General features: G+C 40.2%; 1 protein-coding gene across 8 annotated transcripts in view; it reads right to left on the reverse strand.

Annotated features, from left to right (window-relative positions):
- The window catches only part of si:dkey-237i9.8 (platelet endothelial cell adhesion molecule), a 31,672-nt gene extending 18,216 nt beyond the window's left edge, over positions 1 to 13,456 (reverse strand). For 3 of the 8 annotated variants that reach the window (XM_012882650.3, XM_012882646.3, XM_021308663.2), the window contains exons 1-10: positions 13,231 to 13,451; positions 13,104 to 13,133; positions 8,207 to 8,503; positions 7,721 to 7,996; positions 7,372 to 7,644; positions 6,934 to 7,203; positions 4,199 to 4,477; positions 3,096 to 3,368; positions 461 to 565; positions 315 to 345 (exon numbers count right to left, since the gene is read on the reverse strand). In XM_012882650.3, coding sequence (XP_012738104.2) covers positions 315 to 345; positions 461 to 565; positions 3,096 to 3,368; positions 4,199 to 4,477; positions 6,934 to 7,203; positions 7,372 to 7,644; positions 7,721 to 7,996; positions 8,207 to 8,503; positions 13,104 to 13,133; positions 13,231 to 13,273 — 1,877 coding nt within the window. In that variant the 5' untranslated portion in view covers positions 13,274 to 13,451. Of the gene's footprint in view, positions 1 to 314; positions 346 to 460; positions 566 to 3,095; positions 3,369 to 4,198; positions 4,478 to 6,933; positions 7,204 to 7,371; positions 7,645 to 7,720; positions 7,997 to 8,206; positions 8,504 to 13,103; positions 13,134 to 13,230 lie in introns of all 8 variants that reach the window. The other 5 variants (XR_002426825.2, XM_036137099.1, XM_036137098.1 and 2 more) reach the window with 4 other exon arrangements.
- Positions 13,457 to 15,712: the final 2,256 nt, after the last annotated feature.

The raw sequence follows: 15,712 nt of genomic DNA on the forward strand, positions 1-15,712 counted from the left end.
TAACAATTATTTATTCGACAGGCCTACATTAGAGGAGTTACGATTGTATGCTTTCAAACTTAAATCAATTGTTGTGTCCCTTTTGGAGCCCCATAACCATTAATAATTACCTGAACATGAAATAAATATTAAAAGAAAAAGGATGTTTGTCTACAAACATGCAAAACACAACTAACACTTCCTTAAAGTCTATCACCAACTAAATCCGAACTCTACAACAGCCTCTCAACCGCCTGATAAATCTAAACACCCTTCACCAGTTCCTAAGACATCTAGCACATTCAGGACCAACAAAAAAGTCGAAGCCAACTCACACTGATAATTCAGCGGATGGTTTTCTTTCACCTACAATAAGAAAGGATAAGTCAGAAGAGAGGGACGTGCAACAGGAGGAGGAGGGCAGGTTTTCATCTAAAGACATGAGAGGCTTGGGTTTCAGGAGGACTGTAGGTGTGTCTACCTCTCCTGGATCTGATGAACAGCACACAGCCCATCATCACCAATGAGGACACCACCAGTATTACGGTCCCGGAAATCAGTAATTTCTTCCACTTCGCCATGCCGACTGTAAAGAGGGACACAAAAAAGACAAATGGACAGTGAGGAACTAAAACAGTAAAAAGCAAGTCTAGATGGGAGAATAAATAAGGATGTGAGAGAAATTAAATAAATATCAGGTCTTCTGGGTGTTTTAATGATTATAGAGCTAGTAGGTTTGCAGTCTCTGTATAGGTTTCCATATTTCTGCATATATGCCATCAGATTTGCTCAAATATTAATGGTGGTTAAGTTTAATGTAGACTTAGGCCCTGTATACAAATCTATAACCCATTGAAAATGGGAGTTTTTTTTCACCCATTTCTGGTAACATGTGACTAAGCTCTAATTAAAATCTCTGTTCAGAAACTTGAAAATAGTTTAATTCCCACATCACACCACAAGTGTGTGGTTCTTTGAAATGTTCTTTGAAACTCAACATGAGCGTACTGCCTAAAAGCTGTCGCGACTCATAAATGTTCGAGATGGCGGAGAACAAAGTTTTCCTGTGGACAGACGACGAGGTTCAACTGTTGCTTAAGGTAACTTTTGAATTATAGCCGTGCCTAGCCGTGCATATATTCAGAAGAGCCAGGGATTCCCTGTAAGAAAAACATCTGTTCCTGTTTACATGACAACGGAAACGGTTTGAAACGGTCGTTTTCAAACCATTATACTCTGGAACTCGTGCCGTCGTCAGAGAAAACATTTGCCATAGTTTTTTAAATAAACAGTAGAAACTGCTCCGTTTTCACCGCAATACATTGTCGTGTGAACAGGGCCTAAATCAGAATCAAGTTTAATCGCCAAGTAGGTTTGCACTTACAAGGAATGTTAATTTGAGAGTTAAATGTTAATTGGAGAGCATTGCAGCAAATATAAGAGTTTAGGGAGCATAAAAATAAGCATTATCAGGCTGAAAAAGCTTACAAAACCATAACTATTTTCTTTTCAACAAGCTGGGTAGACTAACAAGAAATGAACCACTTTTTCATGTCTTTGCACATTCTCAGTTAACCGGGTCTTGGCAACAGCAAACAGCCTTAAATCAGAGGCAACAGGACATTTGCTCAATTCTTTCATTTCAACACCTATCAAGGAGTCTTTTAGTCAGTTCTGGTGGCTCGCACTTGAGCAACCTGTAGTTGGTGCACTGCTGTTTTTAAGGACATGGAGGCCCGTCCTCCTAGTGGCAACCTCAATCAGATGCAAATACCCGTCACAATTCTGGATGGTTAGAAGCCATTGCTTGGTGTGAGTGGAGTATTTGGTCACCTGAATCATTCTGAGACTGCTTATGTAATGTCTTATGGATGTGTTGGAGGAGTGAGCTGTAAACACTGGGGAGTTGGACGTGCAATCCTCCACCTCTACTTAGTGATGGCTTTTCTCTGTTGACCGAAATGGCTTCTTTCACCCCTCTCTACTCAAAATCTGAACATCATTGTCGTCAAAAGTGTGTCCTTTGTTCTTGAGGTGCAAGTGGACTGCTGAATCTAGCCCTCTGTGTTCGACGCAGTGTTGTTATTTCTCCCAGCTTTGTTGGCCGATTTGACAAATGCCCAGTTTGGATAACCACAGGCTCAAAGTGGTTTCCTGACGTGGGTGTGTTCTTTTTGTTTCTCCTCTGTGGCAGGGGGAACATTGTCACCCCGATGACTCAGAAATCTGATAACAGAGTGTTTGTGCTCCAGAGGGTGATGTGAATCAAAATGGAGATATTGGTCTGTGTGCCTGGGCTTCTGCTAAAACCTCAGTTTCGAGACTCCCATCTTCCTCAATGTGTACAGCACAGTCCAGAAAAGCCAACATGTTGTTCTTGGCATACTCTCTGGTAAACCTGACGTTGCTTTCCACTGAGTTGATGTTGTTCAATACCTCAACTTCTTTGGTTTGGATTCTGACCCATTGTTGTCCACTTATCTAAACCAGTGAGCTGGTGGTGTTCCCTTGTAAGCACTGAGTGCCCTGCTCTCCACTTCCTCCATGTACAAATTAGTCACAATGTGTGACACTGGGGAGCCCATGACACACCCATGTTTCTGTAAAAGCTCTCCCTGTACTTGAAATATGGGGTTAAGGGGCAGAGGTCCAACAAGTCACAAATCTGGTTTGATGTTAAATTGGTTCTGTGTTGGCATTTCTCTTTGTCTTGTAACAAAGATGGCTACGTTTTCCTATTCTGCGTGGGATTCACTAGCAGATATTTCAAAAAGCAAGTGTGTGTTGGTTTGTGAGGTGGAACAGGAATGTGAAGGTTTTCTCATCTGGTAGATGGGTAAAGCAGAACTAAAGTTTCCATACAAAGCTAAAGCTGTGCTGATTATAAAACTGTGCGGTTGTCCCATGAAGACAAATGAACACTGGAAAATTATTACAGTACTCTATATTAAAACAAATTGACAAACATCTCATAATCCTTTGTGCTCTCTAAAAGGTTCATGACACTAACAGATCAGGCTAAATACGCAGCACCAAGTTTTACTTTTGATGCATAAATGTGACAGAATGAGAAATAAAGATCTGGTTTACAGATATTGAGTCAAAATCAGTCTTACCTTCTAGCTCAACTCTGTTGCTTTCAACAAAGTTGGCGCGGTTCTGAGCCTTGCAGTAGTACTTGTCGCTGTGCTTTTTAGACAGAATGAACGTGTAGCTTGTGGTGTTAATTTTTGTGGTAGTGAGATTCAGGGAATTTGAATCGCTTTCCCGGTACCACCCAACTGTTACAGGTGGCGTGCCAGTGAAAGAACAAATAAGGGTGACAGAATGCCCCTCCGAGATATCGCCTGAGGTAGGAAGGACCATCAGATACGCTTTGGTCATAGGCACTAGGGGCAAGAAAAACAAAAAACAAGGAAAGGTTAGTCCTCAAAATTTATCGGGGTTTCAAAAGAAAAGACAATCTATAAACATTTGTATAAACCCTTTGACTTACAAAACTAATCATCCCCATCAAGCTTTGTTGCCTTACAACTTCTATTCTTTTCATTTAATGGACACACAAGTTATCCAAAACCATAAAATTAAATAGAAACAAAAAGAAAATGTTCTGAACTTACACACTAAAAATTAGGCCCAAACTATTTTTTTATTTTTATTTTTTTGTCGTCGGGGAACCAGAAACACTTATTTCACCAGTAAATCCAGAATCATAGTAAAAAAAAAATTTTACTCTGTTCCCCAGATACAAATGTAAACTTGCACACACCTTAGATACTTCAGGGGGCTGCTGCACTGCATACACATTGCATATCATATTATTGTTGGTTATGTAAATAGGCTGGAGTCTTTTCCACTGTTAAATATTTTCCAAAGTGCAAAATTTACTTTGGTATTTGCTTTTATCTGCTACTCTTGGTGTTTCTTTAGAGCTAAAATTAGATTAGACTGGATTGTCATTTTCTCTTCTTCTTTTCACTGCTAACAGTTGTGTGTAACTGTACGTGTGTTTGCCATGGCCACACCTGAATTTCCCCACAATAAAATAATTATTTTCATATTTATTTTAAAATGTGTTTAAACCCATTTGACATTGAAGAGTGGAATCAATTCTTGCCCTGAGCACATTTCGCAAAGCAAGTGGGTTTCCACACGAAACAATCTGAGATATTAATCAAATAAATATGTCAATTATTTGATATCAGATTTTGATATTTACCAATGACAGCTGTGCGGAGTTTGTCACTTAATTCGGGCTCCCTGTTGCCATTACTTGCCCTGCAAAAGTACTCATGTAGTTGTTCAGGTTCACTGACCAACACAGTAAACATAGCAGGTTTGTGGAACTCCTGAACTACGACAGTGTTGTCTTGTTTATTATTCTTCCATAGGGTGTAGGTAATGGGTGGAGTGCCTGTTTCCGACAGACAGGAGATATTAAGTTCCTTCCCGAGGATTGCACTGCCATGGACCGAGATCTTTGGAGCCGAGACAGGAACTAAGGAGAGGAGAGGCAGAAAAACAACATGGTAACAGGGATCAATTCAAAAGCTTTACTTTAGTAAAAAAAAAAAAAATATAAGGAAGCAGCACAATAAAATCAGAGGTTATCTTATATAGCTTATGCTTTATCTGTGATAATTCTTTTCTAAATTGGCAACTGCCTCGCCTGTGTGTTTCTACGTATTATCAAAATTACACTAACTTCTAATCGCATTGCTTTTAGCTAAGCAAAAGAAAGGTTTAATTAAATTTTGTGTATTTATCACAACACTCCATCTCAAGGTGTGTTACAAGACGGAGATCCAACGTATATCTAGATGTGTGTCAAAACAGCATTCCAATCAATAGTGAGAGTCAACCATACGTAGATAATTTCAAGATCATCCCGCAGCAATTGTAATTATTAGGTTACAGTTTTCGAAATGCACTATCAAAGTTAATCCAATTTATAAAAACACTGAATCTATTTTCATGCTGCAAGAATGACCAAAATACAATTCATGAATCAATTAAGAACAACCAAGAAAGTTTATTAGAAATCTTTTATTGGGATAGCATTAATGTTGCTCAACTGTTAAACATCATTCAGACTTAAGGCGTCCCTGTTTTTTGATTGTGACCTTTTGTGCTTTGTGAAAATTATTGAGAGTGTTTTTAACCACCATCTGAAGCCAAATTCAAATTTCCACTTGTGTACAAGAAATAATATAATAGTTATATATGTAAGGACTGCAAATCCTATAAATAGAACCCTGGAGCCCTAAATTATTTCTTTGTTTCCAGATTTACTGATGAGCAGATTGGTTGTGCTTAGACACAAAAAACAGTACAGCTAGAGTATATTGATACAATATTCAAAACAATTCATTCACACAATGTTTTGTAATCAAATGATAAAGATTTATTTCCAGTCACAGATGTCCACTTATCTGCCAGCATCTTCCTGCTGGGACTTTGGATCTGATCTCTTCTGCTGCAGAGAACAGGTCTTTACGAGATTACAAGGCTTACTTGCAGTCATTCTAACCCCGAGATCCACAGGGCTGTGTATTTCCTGTTATTGTTTTGGTGGAAGGTCCAATTGTTTTCCAGCAAAAATGTTTGGGGATGCTCCATCACAGTAAATGCTGGAGCCAGCCTCTCAAACAGACCCTCAAGTGGGGTTTAGTCTCTGTGCTTTTGAGCGACATGTCTAAGTCAAGTCTGAAGACTAATGAGGTTTTCTCGTTTTATTTTCTCCTTAAATGTATGCTATCTATTGTGTCTCTAATAATGGGATAGCAGCACAATATTTACCCCATTAGAATGATAGATTTAATTTCTTTTTTCAAAAACAATAATGAGAGAGATTAACCACCGTTAATGGTGAATTTCAGAACGGAGGAGAGTGCATTTTACTGAAAAGAATCAGACCTAAGAACTATATTCTCATTGTCAAATAGTGTGGTGGGAGTGAAATCCCTGGAAACTGTTTCCGTTTGCAGTGGTCCAAGAGTCCTTATTAAAAATGAACAAGCTAACACGAAAAAAGAGAAAAATACAAGAAAATAGGGCTGCAGTATTCAACACAAACGTATTGTTATTCCGCTGTGCAAGTGAGTAATAAAATACAACGAAGTTGTTTCAATGCCAAAACACCAGGCATCATCCACAAGCAACTTTTCCCATTAAACCTTTTTTGCGGCGATGTAAATAATTAATTACATTTTTTTTCCCAATAGCTGGATAGACTCATTATCTGGGGTTCATGTTTACTTTGAACCCAAAGCAGAACGACATTAATACTGTTTACTAATCTATCAATAACTGCAAACAATGTCACTATTACAACATTCACTATTATTGCATATTGCATGCTTTCTTTCCTTATATTGTACAGCCCTATGAGGAAACATTAAACCTCCCACACCAAAACCTGGTATAAATATCATTGAACCTATCAGTGGGTGGATTGTTTTTTTTTTTTTTTTGGCACAGTTAACAAACAATGCAGATTTTTATAATGGTCAAGGAAGAGCTGAGAAGTGAATCCCATCTAGAACCTATTCTGGAAAATAAAGACCAAAATGATGGCAGTACGGCCTTCAAACTCTAGAGATTTGAGGAAGCTGCAAATAAGCGTAAATGGAGATTAAATGTTGATAACTGTAAAACAAAATGTATTTCTGACTCAGAGGAAACAGATTTATCTAAGTAACTGCAAACTGTGTTTTGAGTTTTGTTCCTCATCAATCAATTCTGTGATTTTAATTTATGAGTGATCCAGCCTTCACCAGATTAGAAAATCATTTCAAACTGAACCAAACACCACGGGATCTACCAGATCACTGTCTATAATGAAAGTGGAAGCTGAGAACACGCCCTGAAGCATAGAATATATAAAAACACACAAGACCAAAGGGGATATGTTTTCTTTTTTTAAAACAAGATCACATCAACAGGTGTACTCACCTTTTGGGTTAATAGCCAGCACATTACTCTTCTTCTTGATGCCCTTCGCAACAACTGTACATGTATAGTTGAAATCAATTTTCTTGGCCTTGAAAACAAATATGCCATTTGCTTGAGTCATGTTGTCCGTGAGAGATTCAAGCCTGTAAATAAGGGGTTCTCCTCCGAGTTTATCATAAGATAGTATCCTGCTTGTGCAGGTCAGCCGAATTGAATCCCCTTGAAAGATTTCGGATGGAGACATTTGGAGAGTGGGCACCGAGAACAGCTCTGTGGATAGATGGAGAACGATTTATCCCTCGATCCCTGATGTCAACAATGCAAAGCCTTAGATGTGGAAAGGTTTTAGAGAAATAGTCTACTGATATGGTCTCAATCAGAATGTGAATAATGACAAAAACAGATTTCCGTCCGATGACACATGCTGCGTCTACTCACCGGTCACTGAAACTGTCTTCATTGCAACTTTTTCTGCACTTCTTACATACAACCGGCATACAATATTAAGCTTTGGGCCTGTTGCTTGCACTATCCAGTTAGCGTGGACGAATGTGTTTCCAGAATTGAGTAGTGTGTCGCCCTGACTCAATAGGAGGAGTGCATCTGGGTAATCCTTCATAGAGTCGTTGACAGAGCATGTGATCTTGAGAGCGTCGCCTTCGTAGACGTTATCCTGAGGGGAAATCGTCAGGACTGGCCCCACGGAAAGCTCTGTGGAGGCAAACCCAGAAAACCATGAGGCGGAAAGCAGCTTGGAGGAGCTGAGCAACGAGGAAAACCAACGTACCTTTAACTGTAAGGTTGACCGCGTTGCTTTGCGGGGAGCTGAATTTGTCTGGCATGACGAAGACGGAGTAGGAGCAGCGGATAACGTGGTCTCCAACGCCTTTGGGGCGGAACATAACTGGGTTGGAGGACGGCCCCATCTTGTCGACGTCTTTGGAGCCGTCATAGAAGTTGAACAAAATGGAGCCCGTCTCACCCGGTGCCAAACATGTGGCGTTTACAGCCTCCCCTTCGGTGACAATCGCTTTGCTGAGCTGAAGAATGGGCGTCGACATGCCTGGGAACCAGTGAGCAACATGGAGACATGAGGGTGGTCTCAACCAAAGACAGGCGCCTTCATCTAAATGTTAAAGAACTTCAAATCACATCAAAGCCAGCCTTTTCTTAAATATACAGCAGGGGGAAATTAAACAGGAAAATAACACTAGAGTGTTCATTTAAAATCTGAACATCTTTACCCACAGCTTCAGCTGAAAAACAAACCCACCTGTCACACTGAGTCTTACGGCTTGACTGTCCATCTCCTCTCCCATCATGTGCATCCTGCACCTGTATTTGCCGTTGTTGGAGACTCTGGCCTCCGGCAGGTGGTAGAGGAAATCCTCAGAGGAGCTGGTTGTCTTGTTGTAGATGACTACGTCATCTTTGGATATGGTATACACACGAATCAGCGCATCGATCCTGGAGGTGAGAACCTTCCCTTTGCATCTCAGAGTCACATTCGTGCCTCGAGACACTTCATCGCTGGGCTCGACGGACAGGTCCACCGACGTTATTTTTAAATCTGGGATGACAAATGAAGAATGATGATCAGAATGAAGCAGACAATAACAGCAACTTTAAAGAAGTCTAATCAAAAATAGGAAGTTCACTTTGACAACACTGATTTTGAGAAATGACATGGCTTCCAGGAGAGGTGTAGGGGTGTGTCCTAGAGTTGGCAGTATTTCGCGTTTTCTGCCTATCTGTCCGAATTACATCTTGCTTATACGGAGGTTTTGAGTGCTCAACCCAACGAAGGAGCTGATCATTACTTTTAGGAGGAAAATGGACAAAAATGTACCAAGAAATATTTGTACCGGCGACAAGGAGGTGGAATGGGTCAGCGATTCTGGCTTCTTGAGAGTCAGTGTCACAGTAAGACTAAACATTTTTGCTTAGGAGTTTACACCCTCAGCATAAAGCTAATTGATTTTGAGCTTTTTTTTTTGGAGATTTTTTACAGCTCTAGTGGCTCCCCTTTTTTTTAACACAGTAGGCTGACAGGAAGGGGGGTGGAAGAGGGAGAGAGACATGCGGCAAAGGACCACGGGTCGGAGTAGAACCCGGGTCGACCACATCGAGGACTAAGGCCTCCGTACATGGGTCGCGCTACCCGCTGCCACCAGCGCACCTTATTTTGAGCTTTTATTTGAACATGTGAACTGTGGAATTAGTATAAAACCTTAATAACTATTTAAAATAACATTTTTAATGCTTTGTAATTTTTTTCTAACCTACTTAGAAACCAATGCATATAGTCTCAAACATCTATATACACCCCCACTGATATTTGGCTTGATGCTCCCAGGTCAGTTTCCTGGAAACCACATGAAAAAATATGGATGTCTGGATATTTGATCCGTCCTCGCATTGGTTGAGCTTATTAAAATACTTGACTAAATTTTTAAATTTAATGTGATTGTAAGGATCTCATCCTTTCTCCTGTTGTTTTTTTATTTTATTCCTGTTCTTTGTTTATTGGATTGAGTGTTTTATTCATGATTCCATAAGGTGACCTTGACTGTTGTGAAAGGCGCTTATAAATAAAATGCATTATTAGTATTATTATTATTCATTAGACACACCAATCTTTTAAGTTCTGAGCAATAAAAGCTTTAACAAGATTCAGGTCAAAACCATTCAAGGAGCTTAATGTTAACCTTCCTTATGCGACCCAAACCTATTTTTTAGTGTGTTTGGGATCATTGTGCTTTTGGATCCCCCAGCCGGGTCCACGTTTCAACCTACAAGCAGTTGGTTAGATGTAAAATTGAGGAATTGTACCGTGGTCTTTACATGTAAATAATCCACTCCCAGTGAACCAGTTCCTCTCACAGAGAGACAGGCCCACAGCATGATGCTACCATCACCGTGGTTGAGAGTTGGTACAGTCTTTTTAGTTTATTGTAGATTAAAGAAAATCCACAATAAACTAAAAAGCGATTTCAGCTATGGTTTTCTATCCTCCCAGGGATGATTACAGCTACCAAAACTGCACGAGTAAGATGGGCACGAGATGAGCACCTAACCCTGCCTCAGGGCTGCATATCAGACGAGATGTTCACAGGTGAGAACCGCTCCTGCTTTAATGCCAGCATTAGGAAAAGTCTGGCTGAGTAAATCACATTCAGAGGCAAGGACAGCTTGAGGCAGAAAGCCTCTGTGTGCCGACGTCAAACCACCAGATCACTTGTACAGCTGCAGCTGTGACTCAGCCTGGGCCGTCGAGGGGCAGTAAACAAATCTTAAAACAGGCAGGAAGCGCCCTCTGTTAAACAGAAACATCACTTGGGGGACTTAGCAGCATTTCAGAGGGCAGCGATTCTGGCCGACGCCCAGCATCATTCAGCGGGAGCTGACAGGGCTGATGACGGTAAACAAGGCACGTGCTGAGCTCAGATTTTCTTCTGGCTTTCCAAGAGGAACCTGAATCACACCAGCTTCAATCAGATACAAAACATCACGCTGTCAATTATTTGATGTATTGTATTTCTTTATGTATTTTTTTTTAAAAAGATTTTATATTTAAAGATGCTCTATAATATACCTTGTTAACATGCTTCCATGGATCTTCACAAAATCCAAATTTGCTAATTTGATTTTCCCCAATCTAAGTCAATGCAACGGTATATTTTGGCTACGATGTTCTAATAAATATAACAAACTCTACTTGTGTGAGTGCAGTTTGTTAAACAGCACTCCATAAAACAATATATTTATGATGTATACTGAATAAACATTCACATATGAAAAATACACGTTTTAGCATTTCATAAAAATCAACAAAAATAGTCTCCAAAAGCAGCATTTGTTACATATATATAAAGGCAGTAGCAAAATGACACCATCTAGAAAAATACAATCTTTAATCCGAGTAGATTTATTTAGTGATGAAATAAAAATGTCCATGTAAAGACATTACTTTTAACCAAAAACCTCACTCATTAGCTTTCCTTACTCTGTAACTAAGGCATTTCAGAAATTAATGCTTCACTTTAAGTTGATCAGCCTGTCAATGAAAATTGAAGCCGTTTTCTCTCCTTGGGGTATAAAGATGTCGTGACAATGGGTCACTTCTATTAGCCACTCTTCAAAATGGGAAAGACAAGGGAAAAAAACTAAGGAATATTCCAGCAACGCAGATGTGTGCTGATCTTTATAATTCAGGAAATTAGCTTTCTGACGTCACACTACATATTTCCTGTGTTAGGTCATTTAGGATGACTAAAATTAAGTCTTTTTGCTAAATGCCAGAATGAAGGAATATTTCACTTTTTTTTACCTCCAGACAGAACTGCCGTAACAGGGTCAGGTTAATGGACTGTCTTGCTCGCACAAATCTTTTCAGCTTTCAGCCAAAAAAACCCTCCAGTGTTTCAGTGGATCTGTGATGATCGCACCACAACATCAACTTTGTTGTTCATGAGCCACTTCTGCTGGTAACTTGAGACGTTGCCTTATTACTTCAACGTAACTTTCTTTCATTATGGCGCCATAATGGGGAAGTGCGGCAATCCTTCCTACAGCAACGCCCCCAACATGATACCGCCACCTCCGTACTTCACAATGCTTCCCTCCATTGGGAGCGTTTTTTTTACTCAGAGCCTTGCAACTTAATTTGCCCAGATGTACATTGTAAATCTGCAGCTAACTGCGACAGACTGGCAACCAGGGTGAACCCCGCCTCTCGCCCAGTGAACGCTGGAGATAGACACCAGCACCTCCCGAGACCCCATGAGGGATTTAGCGGATCAGAAAATGGATGGATAAGTCCTTTAACTAAAATGCTGTGAATAACCCTTTTAGAAGCTCACAAAGCCATGATATAGTGACACCTGGGCATCCCAGATTAAGCAATATTATTTTATGTAAACAGGCAACAAACAAATATATATCTTATTCTGGCATTTAGCATATATACATAAATACTTGTTAATCCAAACAGACCTAAAACCAGGAAAGTTTCGTTTGGTTCAACGTCAGACAGTAAAACAATGCCTCTATGTAAATATCTCGTTTTGAATATCATTTTTCTTAAGCAAAAATGGGAAATTGTGAAGTAACTGGAACATACGGTAGAATGATTATACTGGGTTAAATAAATGAGAAGGTGGAAATAAGTTCAATCCACATGAATGAGGCGATAACTTAACAGTTTTCTTTAGATTAATGTTTTGGGCACTGGACTAAAATAGTTTCCTTTTTTTGGAGCACACATTTTCTTTATAATGGATGGATTTTTAGTTGAAAATCCCCCAGAGTAATAACTATTTATTTGATCAAAAAACAATTCAGGTCATTTAGGTGATTGCTGAAAAAGAAGGTTCATCAAATGAACTACCCAAATATCTTAAATTATGTATGAAATTATAGCAAATATTGTTAAAATTTTCTCTAATTACATTTTAACATTAACATTTAAATACATATTTTTTTATACCTTCCCCAATTTTATATTTTACTTTTTAATTAATCAACTTGTGTGAAACAGGCACAAAAATATGAATTCTGAGTTTTATCTTCAAACTTTTCAATTTAAACAAGCTGAACTTTTACGATGTGAATTTTGATTTTCCACTTTTAAAAGCGTATCCTTTGCCTTTTGAAAAAAAAAAAAAAAAGATCCGGAGAGACGAAATCAGCCATGTGAAACAATAATATATTTATGAGGAAATCAGATGTGTAGGAGAACCTGTTCGGCCCTGAGCACACAAAGAAAGAGCTGCTAAAATAGAAAGTTTCCTTCCGCGCTGGACCTGCTGCCTTCCAGATCCGTATCTACGGCTGACGCGAACGCGCTCGCACCTCCCGTCGCTGAGCAGGTCCAGAGGCGTGTGACACCGCTTGCCATCAGGTTCCCAACACTTCCCACCGCAACTTTTCCACCGCAGCTGACCCCCGACGATCAGAACGCTCTGATAAGGGCCACGGCTGTTTTCCACTCCACAAACCGCAGTGCTTCTGCTTCGAGTGGAAAACACACCCACGCTCAAAGCTTAATATAAATACCCAAAATATTAAACTTTTCTTTTTGCTCAAGCTGAGGAAATCCCTCATGGATGGTTCAGTCTGTTTCTATGACGATTTTAGTCCAAATCTGATTTGTTTCAGAATCTGCTTACCTGCGTTCAAAGCTGTCCCAGAGTGGAAAGCTTGGAGAAAAGAAAAAAAAAAGAGATCATCAGGTTAGTGAGAGTCAGATCAACCGGTCTCCTCTCTGAGAGGGCGTGAGAGGGTGAGGGCTCTTACAGCTGAGCAGCAGCGTGGAGGTGAGCAGTAGCAGGAGGCCCATCCTGTCTTGAGGAACTCCGAGGCTCCTGGTGCTGCCGGCTGTCCACTGGGTCACAGACTGTGGCGGCCTGACGGGCGCAGTGTGCTAATGTGTGCGTTTATGGCGAGGATGGACCAGGATCTGGTGGGTGGGCGCAGACGCCGAGGTGGTGCTTCACCTCACCCACTGGCGGCGGTTATCAGCCCAAGCAGCCATGGACTTGGCTTAATTTGACAGGAAGTGAGTGTTGTTTCCTCAGGATGTTCGCGCCGCCCGACTCTTTGCAGTTGTGGAATGTTCTCTTCCACATACAGTACGTACGTATGTATGTGTGTGTGTGTGTGAGAAATATTAATCACAATATCACGTGGCTGCTTGGGCATGCGGCGCTCAGATCTTCCACCTGTGACCCCTGCAAGCAGCACCGATGCAGTGAAATGTCGGGTTTGTTTAAGGAAACAGCAATTACTCTGAGACGCTTTAAACAATATTATTACTATCTGAAGATTTGCTCCATTTCTATTCATACGAGAAGTTTCACCAGATTTAAATACTAACAGCCAAACCAGTAAATCTGTCGCTTCATGAAGGGATCTCTTCTTAAAACCTAGAATAATTCCCACTTGGTCCCAAACGCGATAAGGATCGTCGCTATAGAGCGTCCACTCAACCAGCACCCTCTACCACCCAGTTCTTAAAGCAGATTATTAGTTATCTCACATCTCGGCTGCTTTCATGAGCCAGGATGTCTCCCAGCATTCAGCAGGAAGTCTTTGCAGAATTGAAAACACTATTTCTGCCAACAGAGGGACATACAGGGTTGAATGCTACTGTGTTGGTATGGGAAGTGAGATATTCAATGGTCTACCCCCTTAAAACTCCCTGTTACCATTTTGTTTAGGTATAAAAAAAGGTGACAACAACACCGCCTTGTGACTTTCACTCAGTAAATGACAGCACCAGGAAGGCGGTAAGATTTAATAATGAAAACAAAACAGGTGTGTAAGAAGTATTTGCCCTGTCGCAGATTTCTTCTTTGTGCTGTTAGGTCATGATTAAATATTTCTGATTATCAAACATATCTGAATATTAAAAACGACCTGAGTAAACAATCATTTGTCTAAACCAACCTCGCTCTATGTGAAAAGCTACTGCCTTTTAAACCTCGGTAGCTTGTGCCACACCTGATGGCAGCAGCTGCCACCAAAGGTTGTTTTAAGTAACTATGGAGTGATTTTGGCCCACTCCTTTTGCAGAATAGTTTTAATTCACCAACATTTGGATTTTTTTTTAGCATTAATAATGTCATGTTTTAAAAATGGGCTGCGCAGTGGGTAGCACTGTTGCCTTGCAGCAAGAAAGTCCTGGGTTCAAATTCAACCCAGGGTCTTTCTGCATGGAATTTGTATGTTCTCCCTGTGCATGCGTGAGTTCTCTCTGGGTACTCCTGCTTCCTCCCATAGTCCAAAAACATGACTGTTAGGTTAATTGGCCTCTCTAAATTCTCCTTAGGAGTGTGTGAGAATTGTTGTTTGTCCTGTTTGTCTCTGTGTTGCCCTGTGATAGACTGCTGACCTGTCCAGGGTGTACCCCGCATCTCGCCCATTGACAGCTGGAGATAGGCACCAGCAACCCTTCGTGACCCCACAAAGGATAGGTGTGTTGGAAGATGGATGGATGGAAAAAAAAGAGCAAAATAATTCCAGAAAGTAAAATATGAGACAGATATGCTGCAAAAAAAAAAGAAAAAAAAGAAAAAAAGAATCAAGTTCTTCTGGCTCCTTCCCACTGCCGTTTTCAGAAACATGTTGCTCCCGGTCAGAAACAACCAATCAGAGCCAGGAGGAACGTCTTAGCATTGTCAATCACGCTGGTACATGTTGCACACCTCACCTCATCTGAAATTGCAGTCACTCCATAACTTATGGCTACATATCCACAGGGAAGGCATTTGTGGCCCGTGAAATAATTTTGTGTGGACCCCTAACACAGTTTAACAATTGTAAAAGTTTGGCCCTCCTGCAGTTGGAGCTGAAGACGATGGAAACTTTTTGTAACTTTTGAAGGCTGAGATTTTCAAAAACAAATTTCATATTTTTTTTAAACGGAGAGTGTTTGGTGCTATATTAAGTAAAATAAAGGCCCACAAACATCCAGTGACTATTTACTCATGAACACACCTGGGCACACCCACTGGCAAAACACAGGAAGTGTTTTCCAAAATGTTCTGGTGTTTGCTGCTGGGAATAGACTAAAAATTATTTCTAGATAAAAAAAAAAATTAGAAAAAAATTGTTTTTCAAAGTTAGGAAACTGTACACCAAAACCCTTTTTGGGACCGACAATGATTAGATCTTTGCTACTTCGTTACAGTAATATATTAAGTAAAATATTGAATCTTGTTTGTTTATATCTGAGCAGAAAAAAAAGAAAAGAATTCACAATAAAAGGATTTTTATT

The sequence above is a fragment of the Fundulus heteroclitus genome, chromosome 5 (genome assembly GCF_011125445.2).
Source record: "Fundulus heteroclitus isolate FHET01 chromosome 5, MU-UCD_Fhet_4.1, whole genome shotgun sequence".
NCBI classification, from domain to species: Eukaryota; Metazoa; Chordata; class Actinopteri; order Cyprinodontiformes; family Fundulidae; genus Fundulus; species Fundulus heteroclitus.